Source organism: Pyxicephalus adspersus, chromosome 3 (genome assembly GCF_032062135.1).
Source record: "Pyxicephalus adspersus chromosome 3, UCB_Pads_2.0, whole genome shotgun sequence".
NCBI classification, from domain to species: Eukaryota; Metazoa; Chordata; class Amphibia; order Anura; family Pyxicephalidae; genus Pyxicephalus; species Pyxicephalus adspersus.
Window position 1 is genome coordinate 21,434,299 of NC_092860.1, and position 21,496 is coordinate 21,455,794.

The 21,496-nt window shown below is 38.0% G+C and overlaps 1 protein-coding gene across 3 annotated transcripts in view; it reads left to right on the forward strand.

Moving 5' to 3' along the window:
* The window catches only part of MXRA7 (matrix remodeling associated 7), a 33,335-nt gene that overhangs the window by 8,439 nt on the left and 3,400 nt on the right, over positions 1 to 21,496 (forward strand). For 2 of the 3 annotated variants that reach the window (XM_072403828.1, XM_072403830.1), the window contains exons 2-3: positions 5,013 to 5,073; positions 9,009 to 9,105. In XM_072403828.1, coding sequence (XP_072259929.1) covers positions 5,013 to 5,073; positions 9,009 to 9,105 — 158 coding nt within the window. Of the gene's footprint in view, positions 1 to 5,012; positions 5,074 to 9,008; positions 9,106 to 14,245; positions 14,306 to 21,496 lie in introns of all 3 variants that reach the window. The other variant, XM_072403831.1, reaches the window with a different exon arrangement.

Here is a 21,496-nt window from a genome sequence, read left to right on the forward strand (position 1 = left end):
GCTTTTTCATTTTGTTTTGCTATATCCTTTTTGTAAGGCCCTGGTCATCTAAGTGACTTCCGAATTTTATTACCGATGTCCTGCACCTTCTTTGATGTGGGAGCGCAAAATGTCTTTTCATCTTTCCAGTCCACTCTTTGTTTTCCATTCTCTTGTTACGATTTACCTTTAGGTCCTGCTTTAGACAATAACATTAGAATGTTGCTTATGATTGGAAGAATTTTTGCTTATGATTGGATGAACCAACCCATATCTTTATCTAGAACCAAATTCAAAAATGGAGAATATTGCAGCTTACTATTCCTTAGAGGTGTTAGCTGCATTAGTTTTCCTAATTCTTTTTTTTTACCATGTGACCTTGCTAGTCCCTGAGAACAATCTTTCCAGTAACTGTAGAATGAAAGAGTATTGTACAGACAAAACTTTTTAGTTCTATGGACACAGGAGGGGGAGGAAAAGCAGAAGGCATCCTGCTCCATCCGCCTCCATGGGAAGTAACAGTGGTCACCCATGGTCAGTTAGTTACTGATCCACCTGGCAAATCGAACGTCAAAGTATTACTAGATTAACAATCATTTATTACTATATCTAGCGTGTGTACATAACTTTAAACACATCCTATGCTAGTTTGACAACACTTACTCACTACTATATCAATGGAAGAACCCATTACCCAAGTACAGAATGCAAGTATTGAATACTGAAAGCCTAACCCTCTGCATGGTGGGATGAAATCATTTGTAGTCCTAACACTGCATAGCGCACAGGACAAAGAGCTCCAATGGTTATCTGACTTTGACATTTGGTATTTTTTTGCACTTATCAAACCAATAAAACAAAACACTTTCAATAGTATTTTTTAAAGAAAGGAACAGTTAAGGCAAATTTATTGTTAGGGTTTATATATATATATATATATATATATAGTTATATATATATATATACACTTTAAATATGTATTTTTTAAAGAAAGTGCCATCCAGGCTCAGCTTTTCTAATATGCAAGCCTGAATCTGTCTGAAAGAGTTAACATATGTTATTCTGATTCTGGCTCTGAGCAGTGAATAAAACTCATTCCCAAGTGAGTCACTTGCAGCTCAGATCCGGCCTTACAAGGCAAAGGCGCTTGGTGCTGAGTTGCTCTGATCCAGGACCTAAGTAGTTCCCTTTTTGTGCAGGCATACATGATTAAATCTGTCCAATGTGCAGCACACAACCTTTGTATTACCCTTCTATTTCTGTAACTTCCTCTGCCGCTATGTTACCCCAAACCATCGGCCCATCCCATGCAGCTGCCACATTGTGCCATTTGGCTTCCTGTGGTTTGACGTTGCTGATGGTGCCTTTTGATTCCATTGCCCTCTCTGAAGAAGCAGGGGGCACCCCGAGGTTAGATAGTAGATTGTCAAGTTTTACAATGGCACACAGGCTTATCTGCACCTTGCACCTTGTATGGCTGAGACCTGCCCGAGGAAGTAAGGAGATTACAGACTGAAAAGATTAAACTATTTAAATCTTTGTTGCCAGCTGATATTCTAAATGCAGGAGACTAACCACATTCTGGGAGATCAGAAAATTGCTAACTACATAATTCCCTGTGCACTTCAACCACTGTGCAGTCTTGGGAAAATACCATATATATTAGTAATACAAAGCAAGGAATTTGTCTAGAAAAGTTTGTACATTTATGAAATCCAGATGAATTTGAAAACATAAATGAATACAGTATATGTATTATAAAAGAATTACCTGTATATGTACTTGCATTAGTTTCTATAGATGCAGAACCTTGGAGTTCCTGTGTGCAGCATCACTTAGATTGGGTGAAAGGGGGCCAGTTCTAGTAGCCAATCAGGATTTGGTGTACTGCACATGTGCTAATGAGGATAGAAACACATCTGAGCAGAGTGAGCCACCAGTGTGCTATTACCATTGTCACCCAGACAGTAATGGGAAATCCAAAATGTTACTTTCTTTTTTTATATATATAAAGTATGTAATATACTTATATTACATATTTTGAATCCAATGACATCATAACTTTGTGTGCTTTTCTGTCTATGGTGGAAAAGCCTAAAAACATGCTGCACATAACATCCTGAAAACAGAAATCTGTGCTAATGTGATGCTGAGCCTCCATGATTAAAAGTACTGAAATCCAGGTAATATAAGGATAATAAAACTGCTGAGCATGCATAGGAGTCACATCATCGATTGCCACACAATAGGCAAATTGGTGGAATCGGTGGTGAAGATGTTGGTTTGGGGGAATGCAGTGGTGACAAGTTCCTTGACATGTCATTGTTGCAGGGCACAAAAAGGCAGTTGTGTGCCAAAATCACCAGGTATGCTATCCAACTTCCCAATTAGGGCAAAATCTCATTCACATTCCCCCAGCCTATGCTATTCTTTGTTCCACTGCAGGACCTATACATAGAATAATAAATGCAAAATACCTCCATTAAAAATGCCGGCTTATTAATAGTAAACGGTTTCACCCTGACCTTGAGTACATCTGCTGGGTGTGTACATGTTTCTCATCACCTCTTTGTAATATACAATAGAGTCTACTGGGCTTCACACTATTCTATTGGGATTTTTCCACAATGCTTCTGCCTTCCAACAGTTTATTCTCAGCACCCTTTCTAAAAAAGGAATACAATACAAGAGTAGAATGACTGAAGAATGTAAGAATGACTTAGCTGTCTAGGCAATGAGTAACACACGGATGATGTATATAGGAGACACCCATACAGAGACTTGAGCCTGGAATTCAGAGCATGACATAATCCTTCTGTGTAACTCAATATTCTTATGCCATTGCACATAATTTATTTTAAAGATATGCATGGCCTGCTTTATTATCTTGGACATTTCTACCAGTGATGTTTATGTGCCAAGATGTAAATTGGTTTTACTGTTAGAAAGGTCAGAATGGAAAACGTCTTGTGAATGGGCTTAAAATGCACTGGGTATCTGGTTAACAAAGGAAAGGGTAAGGGCATTTTTTTCTTAGCTTATACTTACCTTACTTTTCTTCCTCACCACCTTGTTAACCCACAAAATGAGATCCTATTAGAGCCTATATGGGGCTGAGGACTCCCATCTACATTCCCATGGGTGGCTTCCATGGGCCAGTTGCCAAACACAAGCACTGTCACTGGGTGAAAAGAGTAGTTAGAAGAGTAGTGAATGACATGCTTCCCATTACTTTTTTCTTCCCTTTCGGTTGCCAAACAGTGTGGAGAGGAGCAAAGGTAAGGTGGGCATGTGTTGGTTCAGTGGCTGGCATTAATATTATTATTAATAATAAACAGGATTTCTATAGCTCCAACATTACACATCGCTGTACAATAAATAGGGGTTGCAAATGACAGACAGATACAGACATTGACACAGGAGGAGGAGAGGACCATGCCCCGAAGATCTTACAATCTAGGACATTAAATTAAATGGTGCTCCACAACCTCAGCAGATTAGGGTTTATGTATGTGCATTAAGCAGCTCCAACAGGCTGAAAGATATGATAAAGGTGACACTTTTGTATTGTTTGCTCTTCCCAAGGCAGTTATGTAAGTAGAAGAGGGAGGAGTGATGGAGCTAGACCAGCACAGAGCGTAATAAGATGTTTCCTGGAGGGGGGGGGGGTGTACTATGATGTGTAAGGAAGGAGGGTGATGCAATGAATGGCACCAGAACATGCTAACACATGAACGGGTCATTCATTTGCAGCAATACAGATAAAACACGTGTTGTGGTCTACCACAAGGCAGGTAATGCATTACTTTGCATTGCTGTGCACCACATTGCCTAATTTGGAGCATGCCCATTTTTTGGACACCTTGATGCAATGGCAGACCATTTTTTGAATAGGTCTCTTTACCACAATGTGCATTTACACATTACACTGAAAAAGTGCAAACCCAGCCTAAGAGTTAAATGTCTTCCTTTTATTTTCCATTGGTGTAGACAGAGAGATTTATAACAGCAAGTGACTGAGAACAATACAATTGGAACACAGTGACATGAACTGTGATTTGTGGTGCATGATGACCATTCTATTGCCCAGTCTGCAAACAGATGAATGTGAGAAAGGAAAATCCGGAGAATCAGAGCCATGATAAACACAATTAATGTATTTTTATAATGTAGAAAAAATTCAAGTTTATTGGGGTAAAAAAAAATAAAACCTTGCAATGAGATTAATAGCTAGGGGCTGCTTTGCAAAAAGTTGCAGCTTGCATGTTGTGAGCCTCCCTGTGTACTGTGCAGATGTAGCTTGCAATACCTGTGTACTCATATGACTGCACTAGACAGGCTATTCTTCTCTACAGTACATTTCTGACTGCCCACTTGTCTGCAGCTGATGGGTTTCCCACTTCCTTGCCCTTGTTTAGGGTGCTACATGTAATGCCAATGGCTGACCATTGTGTCACTGACTTATGTGTCACATTAACAACATAAACTACACATGGAGGGCCATAAATAGGGAAGAAATGCTCTGGAATGGGGGTTAGCTTGGCCCTCAGAGTTGGGCTTTAAAACAAATCCTTGATGACCCCTATATCTATGAGAACTGTGAACCAATTAATTCTGAAAAATAATAGACATCAATTTCTGAAATTAAGTTTCCACATGTAACAAACTATTGCATCTGTTATACATGTTCAGTTGTGCTGGATCACCCAGGTTCTCCCATTATAGTCTATCTTCAACAGTCTTGGAGAAATTTGATAAATGTTGCCCAATATTCACTGTCCTAGCACAGGCTGATAGCTGGGAAGAGACCTAGCTGTGTTGCCAATTTAAAGTAGAGAAGCCACCAGGTCACCAGGCTGGCTTTGCTGTGTAACAGAGCTGTGCAAGTCTTGAAAGGATGGACATAAGCATAAATTCTTTGGAACATAGGCTCACCAATGTCTATTTTAACTGCAAAAGAATCTGTTTGATTGGATTTGGGTTTGAACATATGGTACTTTTAGTAAACTGTATAAAATCTCTTTTGTTTTAAGGAGGAAGAAGTTGAACCAGAAAATGATAAAGTTTTGAAGATTAGTGAAGCAGATGATGCAGGTGAGTATGTTTTGCAGAGTGATGTATATTTAAACCTGAAACATGATTGAAGCATGCAATGCTACTACATTAGTAAGTTCTGCAACTATATCATACACATAAAGCTGAATTCTTGGCAGAGAGAACAAATACAGATTATTGAAGCTTTGTATTTAATGAACAAATTCATTATTAGATTCGGTTTCAAATATACGCAGCATAAGTACCTGGTATCAGCCCCTTGCAATCCCCTGAGCTCAAAAGTGGAAGAAGTAAAAATAGTTAACGGATCCAACTGTTGCATGCGCTAACAGGAAGCATAATGATAGGAGAAGAATGCAGAAGGAGTTGACTTGTCGCTATGCTACTTCTACTTTCTCAGTTCAGTCATTCTGGGGCAGGTTGACCTGGGTTTGAAGAATTTTCCTATGAAGGCTGAAGAATTTTCCTATGAAAAGCACAATGCTCATATCCAGCATATAAATGACTCTACATCTCTTTAATGGGTGTGCTTGGCTGTTCATACCATCACAAATGTAGACATGGGCATGTGGGGATAAAAGTGACTTGGTGTTGACATTTGCCGGTTCTATGTGAGGACACATGTCAGCTGCTGAATGACTACCATTCCTTAGATTGAGGAAGGTCATGAGATGATTAGATATGTTTGTTTTATATCGGTGACATCTATATTTTAACAAAGTCTATTTCCAATATTCCAACAAGAACTTACAATAGCCACAAGTCTGCTGGCACGTTTTTGCATTCCTAGCCAGCAGCTAACAAGCAGCCGCTAATGAGAACGAGCTCAGTGGAAGCTTTGTCTGGGAAATGGCTTTCAGTGTAGGTGTTTGTATAGAATCAGTGACCCCGGATAAAGAAGCCTTTTTCTCCAAACAATGGGGTGTTTGTCAGCCCTGCACCCTAAAATAAATGACTGTGATGAGTTTTATTACAAGTAACAGTTATTTTCACCCAGAGGTCCTTGTTTTTTCCAGATATCCAGCTTCCGTATTTCCCTAATGCTGGCTGGGAATGTAATGCTGAATAATTCTAATGGGGCAGCTTTTTTATTATTGGAAAGTGTTCATTTTTTTACAGTTTTGGATATGTAAATAACCTTATCCATATACAAAATAATCTTATGAAGGGGAGTTTATGAATATGTGCAATTTAGAGAGATGCAGAACAAGGTCCAGGAAAAGAACAAATAGATAGATAGATAGATAGATAGATAGATAGATAGATGATAGATAGATAGATAGATAGATAGATAGATAGATAGATATACAAGATTAATTATCCATCACTTTAACAGAAAACAATTCACATCTTCCTCCACACCCAGTCGTACTTTGGTTCTCCCACGTTCAATGGAGAGGTGGTGGTGTGGTGGTACCAAAGAAAAGAAAGTAAATGCTGCTAGGGATGGGTAATGGGATTTAAAACAAACAGATATGATTTTTTGAATAGCACCAATAAAGTTAAAAAAGATATGTATACTTTTATCCCTTTATCCCTTTATAGTGGTTTAAGCCATAGGGCTTTGTTGACTCAAGGCTACTCCAGATGTTCATAAGGCTTGGGTGATTGTTGAATATCTTCTTCCTTCTCTCCAACATGCTATAGATACTTTCTATGGCATATACATCCTGTAGAACCCCCACAGAATTAAAATGATAATCCAGCTAAATGCACACTTCACATACAATTATATTTAATTGTTTTGCATGCCAAAGGATTTGTAATTCTGTATCCCTATAGCCACATATTCCACACTGCACAACCAAAAATGGGTGACATGTGTTGCTCATCTTCCTGGTTCAGCAATGTGACATCATATGTCTCCTATCACCCTTGAAAGAAACAGCATAATCACCTTTGTGCAGTGGGCAGGGAGCTGAACCAGAAGAAGTAAGGAGTAATGGATTTACAATTTAGGGCCCATTCATATATTTATATTTTGGTGGAAGGGGTGAAAGGGTTTAGAGGGCATTTAGTGGTCAAAAAATTTCAGGCAAAAGTAAAAGAATTCAAGGGTATACAAGTGATCAGTAGTAAAAAGATTAAATTTAAAATTCTTATTGAATGATGCTTCGCAGAGGATATCAGGGAGCTGATACCAAGACAGAAACGTGCAAATGTATATATTTTTAACCAAAAACACAACTTCATTAAAGCACATCTAAGCCAAAATACTAGAATAAAATATATTGTATCTTACCAGTACTTAGATGTGATTGCTGTATTAGTTTTGTTTTTTAGCATATGAACATTTTTAGATACCTGTTGACCCTGACTAAAATTAATAGCTTTTGTCACTTCCTAAAAGAAAAAGTAAACAAAGACATTCTTATTCCATTGCATGGAATACTGGTCCCAATGGAAGCACCATGTAATGGAGATGAACAAAGACAGACATGTGTGAGGTTCAGCCTGTGCTACAACTTTCCCTTCCAAAAGATGTCATAGAAATATATGTGTATACAAAGATTGTATTATTTACGGAATCCACAAATAAAGATAGAGGAGATTCAATACAATATACAAGAAATATAGGGATTGCATACACTTTAAATAGTGAGATTAGGATTTGTTTGAAATTGAACTCATTACTCGACTTTGTGGGCTGTCGCTCTGGGAGAAGTTCTTTCCCCACCGATTTATCTCACCTAGGCCTAGCCCCCTGGTGCCTGTACTGGGAAACCCGGCCTTCCCGCCTGGAGTGGAGGAGGGAGGTTTCCGGAGGTTGAGTGAGGAGGGGCTTGGGAAAATGTAGAATATTAAATCAGGAAACCACTTGGTCTCACAGGAGGATCTGAGGGAGGCCTCAAAGCCATTTAATCTGCATTTCTGGAGAACAGCCCAGCTCTCCCACTTTTTACGTTCCCACCCTTACTTTTGGGCTCCTTTGAGGCAATTCACAGACTTTGAGCAGGTCTGTATAGGCAAACTAGTCCTTCTTTTATTTTTTGCTTAACGCAGCACCGGAGGACTCACCCCCGGTCTTCCTGAAGGCTTGGGAAAGGGAACTCCGCATCCAGTTTACTCCCTCACAGAGAGACCAGGTCATCGCTCTGGCCCATAAAGGGTCGATTGATACAAAGTATTAACACGCTGGTATAGAACCCCAGTAAAGATGCATTCTATATTCCCCTTGTAATCTGAGTTGTGTTGGAGATATGGTAGAGATACTATATTACATGTATTCTGAAAGTGAATGGCCTTACGATCTTTCTAGTTGGGGGTAAGGGAGATCTGCCAGAAGATGGCAGAAGATCTCCCAGCCTTCTTTCTTCTACACCTTCACAATTGGCCCCAGAAATCCTATAATAACTCTGTGGTGAAACACTTAGTGACAGCTGCTAAAGTATGTGTTCCTAGAATATGGAAAAAATATAATCCTCCCACTTTGGGTTTGGGGATCCGTAAAGTAAACGAGATTAAAAAACATGGAAGACCCTACTTTATAACAGACAGGGAAAAATTCCTTGAGACCTGGTCACCTTGGATTATGTTCAGGAAACAGAAGAATATAAAACAATGTTGGGCACCCTGGGGGACCCTAGGGTATTTTTGCACAGTTGCAGTTCTGAGATTCGGGTGCCTTATGCACGTGTACCTGGGACGAAGATTCAAAATGTTCACGTGTGGTTATGATTGTAACAACCTTTAATTTGACTACTATGACGATTTGTATTTAAGGTGGAATGGACGACGCTAATTTGCCACTTCGTTCCCCGCTGTTTTCTGTACGACATGTTATATGCACTTTAATGTTGTGTTTTGTTTTTACCCCTGTTTACTTAACAACTAAATAAAAATAACGTGTTTAAATTGACATTGAAATTAAACTCATTAAATAACTGCTGTTATTATTTTTATTTCTTATTCTAATGTATATGATATTATAATTATCCATGTTATGTTTATATTTTATATGTTGCTCTTTACAGATGATGAAGATTTCTCATTTAGGTACTTGCCAGGAAAACTGCGGGGCAGCGATTATGAAAAAATGCTGACAAAAGATGAGCTGGAGGAGGAACAGAGGTAAAAATCTTTATTTCAGAATAAGTTAAATTAACGTGGTACTACTGCTTGATTTCTGTACATCCAGTGTCAAAAGATTTATCCATAATGCTTACTTTTTACAATAGGGGTCTATTCATAAAGCAGTGAATTTGATAATCACCAAACATTCTATGATGGAAAATCAGTCCCTGCCATTCAAAAGACATGGGCTTTTTAGATTCTCCACTTAGGAATGTTTGGTGAATGTCAGATTCACTGCTCTATAAATAGACCCCACTGCGATATAGAGAATAAATGAGGTAGATTGTATACCAAAGGGTGGGATTTTTATATTTAAAGCTATACACTTACATTGTGTAACCTTTTTAGAGTTTTCTAAGCTCTTATAGGGGCAAGACAAAAGACAATTATTAAAGTAAACGTATGCTGAGCCCATGCAGGTAAATTCAACAGGATCATTTGACTAATCATTTCTTCGAGTAACTTATAATAATTTCTCCTTCTTGTATTTGCTGGCTCTTTTAGCCACCCAGATGAAAAATACCCTGTACTTTTGGGTATAGGGAGCATGGGACTTGTTCCCTTTTCTACCATGTGACAGTGCTAATAATACTATCAGACTGTTAAAAGGGTTTTTTTAATAAGTGTCCTCTTAAACATTGTTTTATAGATCTGTTATTTTTCCATCCCATGGAAAGGGTCATTTTAGACTGACTTGTAATCCAATTTAAATGGACTTCAAGTAAGCAAAAACAAATGAAAGCCTAACTTTAGCTGGTTCTCTTTTTAGCGGTTACAGTTACCATTTGTCCCTTAGAAAACAAGGCATTTGTAAGCATATAAATAAAATTTGATTACTTTAAGCGACTCTTCCAGTTTTATATGGTTTATGCTAATCCCTTTACCATTCCATTTTGCTGGACATTTTTAGCAGTTACAATAATAAATATTAATACAAACCTGTGAAATACAAAATGTGATTCATATTCTGTACTAAAAGTAATAACCCCATATAGTTACCAGAATCCAATATCTTTGCTATAATGACCATTGAGGGGATGAGGAAGTTTAGAAAATGTATTTCTTTTCCTGCATGGGTAAAGCACAGGTTCACTTTAAACTTCATCCAAAATACGAAAAAGCTGTTTCCAAAGAAAACACAGCTTCTTCCTGTTCTGTGTTTCTTCACTGCAACTTAAAATGCTCAGTACATAAATACAAGTTTTCTTTAAAAATGTTAATAAGGTTTTATGATCTATTCAAATGTTTTTTGTGTTTTGCTTAGTATATATTTGTGGGGAGATTTTCCAATTCCCCCTGCAAGAGCTTGCAATCTAATCCTAGCTACTGTATGTGCTACATGAATTTACAATAATAATATTCACCAACTACAAATCATTTGCCTTTTTTGTGTTAAATGTGTAAATTGTGGTATTATAGGTATGCTGTGTTGCAAAAACTTGTTTATCAAATGCATTTATAGCATATACAGATGGTAAAATTAGTATTAAATAAATATATATATTGCATATAAATATATATCCATAGCCATTTTTTAAAAAGCATTTAAATGATTTCACCCAGTGAAAAAAAGGCTTTGTCGGTTGTATTTTTCTACTACTTTGTCGGAAGCTATTTATCTAGCTCTGCTACATAGCATTACATTCATTCCAAACGTATTTTGCTTATTACCAAGGGTGTCTACCTGGAACCATCCACAGAAGGTTCGCTTAGATAAAAATATTCCACTGGGTTTATCTATTAAGTTCAGCAGAATGATGATATGCAATATATGCTATGCATTGAAGCAGGTATTAAGGCGTCATATAATTAAATCTCATGTTTAATTATATGGGAGGTGATCACCTTTATTAGGCTCTTTATTTATCTGAGACTGAAGCAGTGAGATCTAAAGCAGAACTACAGCTTCTTCAACCTGCTGGGACAACAACTGGAAAGTGCAGCAGAAGGAATAATAATAATAATAATTATTATTATTATTTAATAATAATATTATTATTAATAATAAGCAGGATTTATATAGCGCCTACATATTACGCAGCCCTGTACAATAAATAGGGGTTGCAAATGACAGACAGGCACAGACAGTGACACAAGAGGAGGAGAGGACCCTGCCCCAAGGAGCTTTCAATCTAAGGAATGAAACATTCTTAGACCTAGTATCTGTTAGCTTTGAGAAAATGTCAGGTTGTATAGCAGGAAACATGGCATGCTTCAGTTTTGCCTTAGTTTTAAAACACTTTGTGCAACACAAGGTAACGAGGCTTAGACAATGGGCATCAAGGTATTCCAGGTTCAAATTAAAGGAAGCAAAGATATGGCTACTGTTAAGACTGACCTATTGGTTTTTAAAAGTTAGTGTTTGAGCGGGTAGAAATTAAGTCTTAATTAGCTGCTTTGGTGATGGCAGCTTTGGAATTCTGTTTTAGAGATTTCATTGACACAGCTACAGAGAGAGATAGTTGGTGATTTATTATACTGGAAGATACCAATGATTTAGGTTTACTTATATGTAATTAGAATTCTCACCCCCACCCACCTATTCTAAACTTACTCCCTCCTCTGCAGAGCTGCAGTCTCCGGAATGAACATTTGTTCAGATTTGGTCCTGTAGCCTTGAATGCCACTGTAGACCAAGTATTGATTTACAACCTATTAAGGGCCATTGGTGGGGGAGCTCAGTTCACATGTGTGTTTATTTATCTGTAGATAAGTTCATAGATGCAGAGTGAGATGAGATAGCACAGGTTAGCTGGGCTTGAGTATTATGCAAAAGCTTACATAACTGCACATTAGTCCACTAGACTCATTCACAGTAACTGGCTGCAATATATTTTTTTTTTGCCCATTGGTAAGTCCCAGTATACATATTAACCATAGGAGGGCCATGTAGTTTTATGCTGTTTAAAAAACTCTTTGGATCTTGTAACCAATGATAATTCCATGGAGAGGAGATTGGCTGCACATCAGTAAAAAACCTGGTTAACCACCAACAAACACATGGAAACCCTCAAACACCTTCTGTGCACAGATTTCCTGATGGCTTGCATAACCGCCAGTGTAAACTGCGCCATAAAATAGATTCACGAAGCATTAGAACATGATGTGGGTTTTTCTAGTATCAAGGTCTTTGTTGGAGTGATTCCCCCCATTTACTGCCCCTGCAGCAATGATTTCTCCACTACAGCACAGACAGTAATGGAAATGTTTTTGTATTGAAGTGGAAGGCTAGAACCCTAATCGGTAGCACTGCTTGGGTCCTTTTTGCAGATTTCAGATTGCTTTCTATCCAATACAGTAAGTACAAGGATATTTTTGTACTTACTGAGCCCGAGGATGCACTTCCCCACTGTATCCAAAACTTTTTTTTTTAAAACTTTAAGTCACTTGCAGTGTGCACGTGATAGCAAGCAATTCTACCTGAACAGAGTACACGTATCACAAGCCTGTACACGCATACCATAACAAGATAAAGTAATTATAGGGTAATTACCTTCTAAAAGATCCACCAGCACAGATCTACACCCTGATCTGCTGTGGATTTTTATATCAGGATATAGATTTGTGGCAGTACCTGCACACACACCCATGATAAATGCATAAACTCACATGTACAGGTGCACACAGACTTATGGAACTCTGTATTGTGCATATGAAGATGTACACAAACATGAGGACAATCATGTGTACCAACTGCTATGGTAAAAGATATAGTTATATAGTTAGGTATGGACCTAAACATGACTCTCTCCAGTTGTTATGCACCATGATTAGATGGATCACCCAAAAAACAGGCCCGCAAAAGTTCTGCTTTCTCTCAAGACAGACTACCCAAGCACATCATGACCATCTCAGAAAAAATAGTACAGAGTACATTAAAAAAAAAGCTCCCCACCCCTTCAATATAAGAGGCTTTAAAAGACATTGGAAAACAAGGTATAAAATAAAAATAAAAAAGACCTTCGCAGGACAATAGCAGCCATGCCTGGTACTTTAGATTTTACGCCCGGCGGAGGAGCTGTCAATGCAAGACATCAATGTGGGTTTAGCTGAAGGCAGCTGCCCATGACTATGGATTTCAAAGAGAAAAACCTCACAAAGAAATAATGTTAAGTCGCTGGAAGGAGAAGGGTTCAAGAAAATGCTTGAGGGCATGAGTGTGAATGAATGTGGCCTGGAGTATTTCTATTCCACTATGCAGAACCCTTCACTGAATATTGGACTTGTCTTAACTATTCTAACCCCCTGGAACTGGAACAGCAGGCTGATTTGATAACTGCCTTTTTCAAGCTCAGCTGACCTGGAAGAATTGTCCAGGGCAAGTAAAAACTGACCTTTCTCTTCCAGGAAATGCATACTACTCAAGGGACAGGCCAGAGCCAAATCCTCCTATTGAAGGAGAGTTGAAAATTCTTCTTTTAAAGGGTTTGATGGATCATGTGCACTTCCTGATGTCCTCTGTTGGTCTCCGTCTCTGAACCAGATTCAATATCTGTTTTGAAAGAGAATAGAATTATGAACCTGAAAAAAAAATGAAAAAACCTCAGCTCATCCTCTATGCCTTTTGGAACAACGCAGAATCCCACCAACATGGGCTTAAAAGCATTCCTGAGGGATTTCAAGTATTTAAGATATTTCACCCTCTCACTTTACCTGTGAGGAGCAGGACAAGAAATTAGGGAAATAGCTGATGCTGGAATAGGAAGATACAGACAATAATATTTGCCTTGCAGAAGTTCTATTACTTTTTGTTTTAATGAAAAAAGTGTTTTATTGCTGACTATAGAGAGATTTCCCTTTACAGATAGTAAGGGGAAATCTCAGAACACAAAACAAACCAGACAATGGCTGTCTAAAACTGGTTTTGGCTAAAGTTAAACTTAAATATTAGTTAAAATTAGGTAAAAATATTCATTATATCTCTACCCACAATTATGATACTATGTTGTTTTTGAAGAGGAATCTTTATTGAAAGTTATTGGTGGAAAGGTGGAAGCAGCCATTTTGTGCACATTAGTTTATAAATCAGTGGATATATGTAATTTCCACAAAATGGTTGCCTCTGCCCCATGTTATCCACATGTGATGTATTACATGTAAATTGTGTGATGGTAAGCACCATGAATTTGCCTTTCAGGATAGAGTTGACCTCTGATCTCACATCCCTGTAACACGTACAGTGCCCAGACACTGTGTGGTAAGAAGCTGCACCCCATGTGTTAGTAATTAGACGCCAGTAATACTCATTAACATGTCTGTTACATTATCCCTTATCCCTTCACACTGACCCAGCCACCCTCCATTAATCACTACAATACCTCTAGCAATAAAACAGCCAAATGTTTACTTCTGTACATACTTCAATAGGCCTTCTAACCTATAAGTGGTCAGGTTATTGGAAAGGAGACCACAAGGAATGAAAATTTCCTTTTTTTAAAATACTGTAAATTTATGAAGACACGTGCTTTGGGAAGACATGGAGGATATAATTGCTGATCCTACTTCTGAAAACCCTAGTTGTTGGGCTGCCATGCTGGAGTATGGGATTGATGCTGAATCACAGATCCCAAATGAAAATCAAGAGTTTAGCCCCAAAGGTGGGAATGAAATTAAAGGATCAATGTGGCAATCCGACAACAACCATTTTCAGAGGGAGGCCTAAAATATCAGCTTATAGGTTTGGATTTCCATCATAGGATGTTGGCTAGGATGACAGGACAACAAAGGCAGCACATACCCACTCAAACAACACATTCCTAACTCTAACTCTTAGAACTTTTGCCACTCAAACAACACATTAAAAACTTATAGAACTGATTTGGGTAAACTGCCATTTCTCAACTTCTGTACCCTCAGGGAACCCTTGAAAAAATTTTCAAGAATAGGAAAATCCTGCTAAAACCCATTTATTGGGGGTTGGTGGGAAAAACTTGCCTTAAATTGGTGGTTTGTGTAAGAATTTCCCTGTAATGTGCTAAAGGGAGGTTAATAAGCCACAGTTTAGGAACCCCTAGCAATGTCTGGAGGAATCCTAGGGTCCCACGGAACCCCGGGTGAGAACAACTACTGTATGCAATTAAGGGTTCCAAACAATCACCTTGCCCGCCAGTTCTATCTGGCCGAGTGTTCTGGCAGTATGGCAAATGAATGACCTGGAAGGCAGTTATTAGATGGATGCAATGTAGTACTAAACAGTCACCCATAAAACATAAAAATTTGATAGTATTGTACTGTGAGAGGGTCCACACCTTTATGCAAATCCTCTCACCAAAACCCTCATAGACAAAGAAATTGACAATCAATGTTCTACCTTAGATCACATAATGTCAAACCAAACCCTTAAAGTCACTGCTAAGAAAAATCAACAACCCTGTTTAGAAAAAGTTTATTGAAAAGAGGTTTTACAAAAGTATAGGTAAAAGATTGAAAGTTAGGTAAGTAGCATGGGAGTAGACCCCTAGAGGTCCCCCAGTTCCCAGAATCTGATGTATTGAAAAATGGAGGGTGCCATTCTGGAAGGTTGACACCTAGGGCCCTCCAAAGCATAAATAAATTAATACCAACCTTAAGAATATGCATATGCAGCACATTTGGCCATAGTGTTCTGACACGGGTTGTGTTTGTTCTTATGCCCTTATATTATACCTACTATGGCTATGCACCCCTAGAAAATAATTGCTAACAGAGAATTCATAATTGGAAGAAAGTATAAAATAAAATAAATAATGGGATAGAATTTACTCTTGCAGTTGTCAATTCTAGGTGTACTGACCTAGATTGGGTAAATTGTCTCTGGACCTTTCCACTCCCCATCATAATATGTTCTGGCTACAACATCCGATCCTGTTACCATGGTCGTGAGGCTGGCCAACTGAGAGACTAGCTAGGGTGGAAAAAGCATTTATATTCAGTTTTACCTATTAGTCTCCCAGAGCAGGTATTCATTCAATCCAAACATCTACATTTTATCCCATTTATAACTAATAAGAGGTTTACTATTCAATATTCCATATAGAAAAAGGAGCAGAAACAGGTAATGGTACCCTTATTCCCCAGATGTACCTTCAGTACTCCTGGTTTATAAAACAGACACTACCTCTAATATAGAGGCCATTTATGCCAACCTTTTTATTGCAGGAGACCTACAAAGGAAGAGTTAAAATAGGCAATACAACAAGGCTTTTGCTGTATTTAGTGTGTACCACTCCTGCATGGGACATGTTCCACACTAGCGTTCACAATGCACAGTTCTGCAAGCAGCATGTGTCTAGTCGTTATACATTGCTTACAGAATAATCAGGATTTTAATTTACATTTAACTGTGTTTATTAATGAACCAGAAATGTAAGTTTGAATGCTCAATGAGAACATTCATCCTTTAAGTGGCAATAGACCAGGCCTGATTAGTGAGAGGTATTGTAGTGACTCACTTCAGGGAACTGCAATTGAATGTTTTTTGTAGAAGAAACACACCACTATGATAAAATATTTGTGTTCTTATATGTGATTAATATGTGTATGTGATAATATTCATATTGATTTTCATGTATATTTTTCTCCATTTACATGTAGAATAAGATGACCGGTAAAAGTGACAAGGGTTGGAAAGATCCATACCACTACTAAGGATGCATACAGCAGTTACTTTTTATTCCCATGGTTTAAAGCCCAGATGAAATCTTACACCTTTTCTTCTTATTATTTTTCTGCTCAAATCAAAGTGCCTCCCTTCTCTATGTGAATTTCCAATAATATGGATAAGATGGCCTTATTGACAATTATTTAGAAAGTACAAACTTAGTACACCATGGGCCTGATTTAGATGATGACCTGGGGAATTCCAGCAAGCCTGCAATAAATCTAGTCCATCTAGTCCAAATATTAAGAAATGATTTTCGGAAATCCATTCCAGGTTTGCTGGATCAACCATGATAGTCTATCATCTCAATTCTTGGAGAGCTTTCATAAATCAGACTCTATGGCCCTGATTTATGAAGGCTCCCCAAGGCTGGGGAGGATACACTTTCATCAGTGAAGCTGGGTGATCCAGCAAACCTGGAATTGATCTGGTCCAGGATTCAAAATGTTTGCTAGCAAATAGCAAATGATTTTTAAAAACCTATTTCATGGTTTCTGGATCACCCAGCTTCACTTCTGAAAGTGTATTCTCTCCAGCCTTAGAGAGCGTTCATAAATCAGGCCCTATATGTCTGCAGTTTTCACCAGTTCTCCCAGATGTTTATTAAAACCTAAACCCTCAAAGTCCGATGACCTTCACTGCAGGAAAACAGCTAAGGTTCTGAATTTGCCTGAATTCTCAATTAACTGATGAAAAATCAACAACCCCTGTTTATAAAAAGTTTTTTTTTTGAGAAGAAAAGGTTTACAAAAGTATAGGTAAAAGATTAAAAGTTAAGTAAATAGCATGAGAGTGGACCTCTAGAGCAGTGGTCGTCAACCTTTTGGACCCCACAGACCACTAAATTTACAGACTCCGGACCGCGCATGCACGTGCGTGTGCTACTCAGTGGGGAAGAAACTTCCCTCAGAGTGAAGTCATAATGCTAGAACCCTGTGTCTGAGCCTGTGATTCATAGGGGGAACATGATCCCTGGCTCTGGCCGGTGCACCCCCCCAGTAGGGTCAGGAGCCAGCCAGAGCCGCAGACCACCAAAATTTTCTTGCGAACCACCGGTTGGTGACCGCTGCTCTAGAGATCACCCAGTTCCCAGAATCTGATCTCTTGAAAAATGGAGTGTTTTTTACTCTTATAAGGTTGGCACATAGGACCCTCCCAAATATAAACATATCTATAACAACCTTGTGAAACTGTGCTCACAATTACAAGGGATATTACTTTCTAAAATCAATACCCTTTAGCTTGACCTCTAGACTCCCATATACTCCTCTATAGAAGAAGGATGAATCCTGTTTCCAGTTTCCACAGCAATACATTTTAGGAATCCAGGAAATATCAGTTTGTTCCAATTGGATTAATGAAAGAAACCCTGTTATTGTATAAAAACCTAATATTAGCATACAAAATACTAAACCTAAGTTCAGACAGGTAGTGGCACAGATATTCCTGGATGGCTCCTGATGGTTGACAACTTGCCAGCCACTTGGCAACCCCATCCGCTGTGCTAATTCCTAATGATGCAGTGTTTCAACATTTACCATTGGGCAGCAGCAAGCGTTTCTGAACCCCTCACTATCCATTATTCTGCATGGACAACCACGAGTGTCCATTTCTATAACTCATTCCAATCCCTCTTCACCCCCAACATTGTTATAGTTTGTCCTTACCCATGTAACTGTCACTTTTGCTGGACAGCATGCAAACATGGAGAAAAATGTATTTCGCACATAAAAAAAATAATTCATGTACTGAATATTATCATTGCATGCGTTAATCACAAACATTTGGAATACAATATTTTTTCTTCAATTTTGGTTCTCTTTTGATATCAGATATAATGCACTGTTCAGACTGCATGGAGAAACATACATACGGTGACATTGCTTGTTAACAGCTGAGCAAGTCATATTAATGTACACACAACAAAAAATCACAACTATCATACATGACTGAACATAATCTGTACATTTTCATTAATATTGCTTATTCCTTAATATTCACATACAATACCTTAATGAATGCATACAAAAAATTTCAAATAATTTAATTGTGAGATGCAGCTGCTTTATTCTTGTTTTTTCTTTTGTTAAAAAAAATCTTTGGCTGTTTTTTGCTTTTTATACAGAACTACCCTTTAGATAACTTTTATTATTGTAGAAGTTTGGAGACTTTTGTAAACTTGACTATATTGCCACCTACAGTGGTTTTTATGTATGACACATCCATGACTTGATTTCTCTATAGTCAATTAAGTTAACAAAACAACTTTATAGAAAGTAATATTTAAAAAATAAAAAAAAATGTATTCAGATTGTTCTATAAAACATATGTGATAAAGTCATGACTAGAAGATATTAGAAGCAATCCATTTACTTATTGTATATGGTCACATGGGCTGCTGTAGCATGAATTATCATTGATAAGACATATTTGTTTTTTTTTAAATTGTATGGTTGTATGGTTACATAGTTTTCTATGTAGTAAAGTCAAACTCATCGTTAGCACCAATCATATTTATAGGCAGTCCATATTGTTCTCTTAGGTTTTTTTTCCTTACTACTAGGTTTTCCTAATCACCTTCTACAAGCCACCATATGAGTCGGTTTAGGGGTATATGCTTTAAAGGAACTCCATGCTAATAGTAACAGATGCAGAGTTTTCAGTTCTGAAAAATTACACCTCCTCATTCCCTGACTCCTAACTTTCACCAACTCCTATGTTTGTGCTGTGTACTCCCTTTCCTTTGCATGAAATGACCTCTCTACCTTTGGTAAAAATTGTCATTTATATCATGCCCTGATTGTATTGAGTGCAGCCCACTTGGTCCAGTATTTACATTCATCTATGTTCATTTGAATGGCAGCCTCCAGTGGTCCCGAAGACTACAGCTGTTCCCATTGGAATAGAAGGGGTTACTTTATATTCCAATGGGAAGAGCTGTAGTCTTTGGGACCATCGGAGGCTGCCATTCAAATGAATGGAGCCATGGTGCCCATGTGCAAGGGTCCATTGGTGGAGCTTTTGGTAGGACAAAACAATGAAGATCTATGGAATGGGGAGAAGGAGGCACTGGACTGAGAAGGCTGCATTTAGGAGGACAGGGACATGCCTTAAAGACAATGTCAAAGCTACAGTTGTCCTTTAACATAACCCTTCAGTATTATTATAACTCTAATCCTTCTCTAACATTTACCACCTTTACCTAACCCTTAACATTTAGCCTCAAAGCTGAACTCCAGGGTATGTAAAGCAATTGGTATATACCTAAAATATGCTTTCACTACCAGGAATACCTAAATCTATCCTTCAAACCACCTACAGAAGCCCCCAGACTGGGAAAGCCGGGGCAGCCATGATGACTAATCATTGGCAGATAGTTTTTTATATAATAATTTCAAATGTACATTCATCTGTTGGTCTAGAGTTCAGCTTTAAACCTTTAATTTAATCTAACACATCTCTAACCGTTTTTACCTAAGGGCCAGTGTCAGCCAGTTTTTGGGTTGTCCAAAGGATCAGCTGAGATGCGACATTGATTATTCAGAATTCATCAATAGCTGCATTTCATCTGTAGGAAACCTCAATCAGTTGCCTTGCATCAAATGGGTTTTGCTCAACCATTGGATTGTATGGAAACGTAAACCTGTATAAATGATCAACAACCCATTGACATAGGCTGTAACCTAACTCCATAAAAATACCGACATTCTAATCAGTGCCCTGGCCCAAGTACTACTCCTGGTGCCTAAATTAATGGTTCTGGGGGGTTTCATTGTAACAATGTCCACCTATATATTCATTGCATCAATTAAGAATATCCCCTTCAAATTGTTTTAAAAAACCCACATTCTTTTTGTCAAATGAATGTGTAATGAACAATGTTTTCCTATATGTCTTATGTACTCCATTAGCATGGCCTTCACACTAAAATTGTTAATTCTGTTCCCCACTTTATAATGGAAAAAGTGAAATCACAAACTTGGCCATGGCCATTGTCAGCTGGGTGTTCAATAATTTCACCACCAGAGAGACATTAAAAATTAGGTGGATGATTTTACATTCAATTGTCCATCCAGGGCAAGAGTTTTGGGGTGACAGACTTTTAAAAAAAAAATTAAGCATCCTTTGCATTAAAACTCAACATATTAAATTAAACTAATGCATGCGTTTATTTTTGGTGCATGGTGTCCATGCTTCTGTCTGACACACTGGTAAATTTCCAAGCAGCTGTGGTCATTCCCCCCGATCAGAATGATATATTCAACTAAGAACCTTTGTGGACTGGCTTTTGTTTATGCCAGAACTGATTGTGTTCCCATGCTAGTCTATAAATACAAACACATTTTGAAACCATCCAAATATAGATCAGAAAGAGATCAAATGCATGTCAACGGCATATGTCTGAAAAACAAATTTTACTTGTTGATATAGGACCCATGTTCTCCGATAATTTAATAAGAGATGTTCCCATTTTCTGTAGGTCAGCTGTTCAGTCAAATAGCATATTATTTTTGACATTTTGGGTTAGTAAAAACTATATTTAACTGATGTTACCACTGTAAGAAAAGTAGAGAAAAGCATGATGTATAAAATTCTTCTTTAGAACAATATCCTCCATTAGACTCTTGAAGATCAAGCAAGGAGTAGATATCTCAAAAAAGTTGGATAGCAGCCATCTAAGGTCTACTGGCCCCAATACCCCATAGATTCTTTGGGTATATTATTTGATTAAAAAGGAGACATCTACCT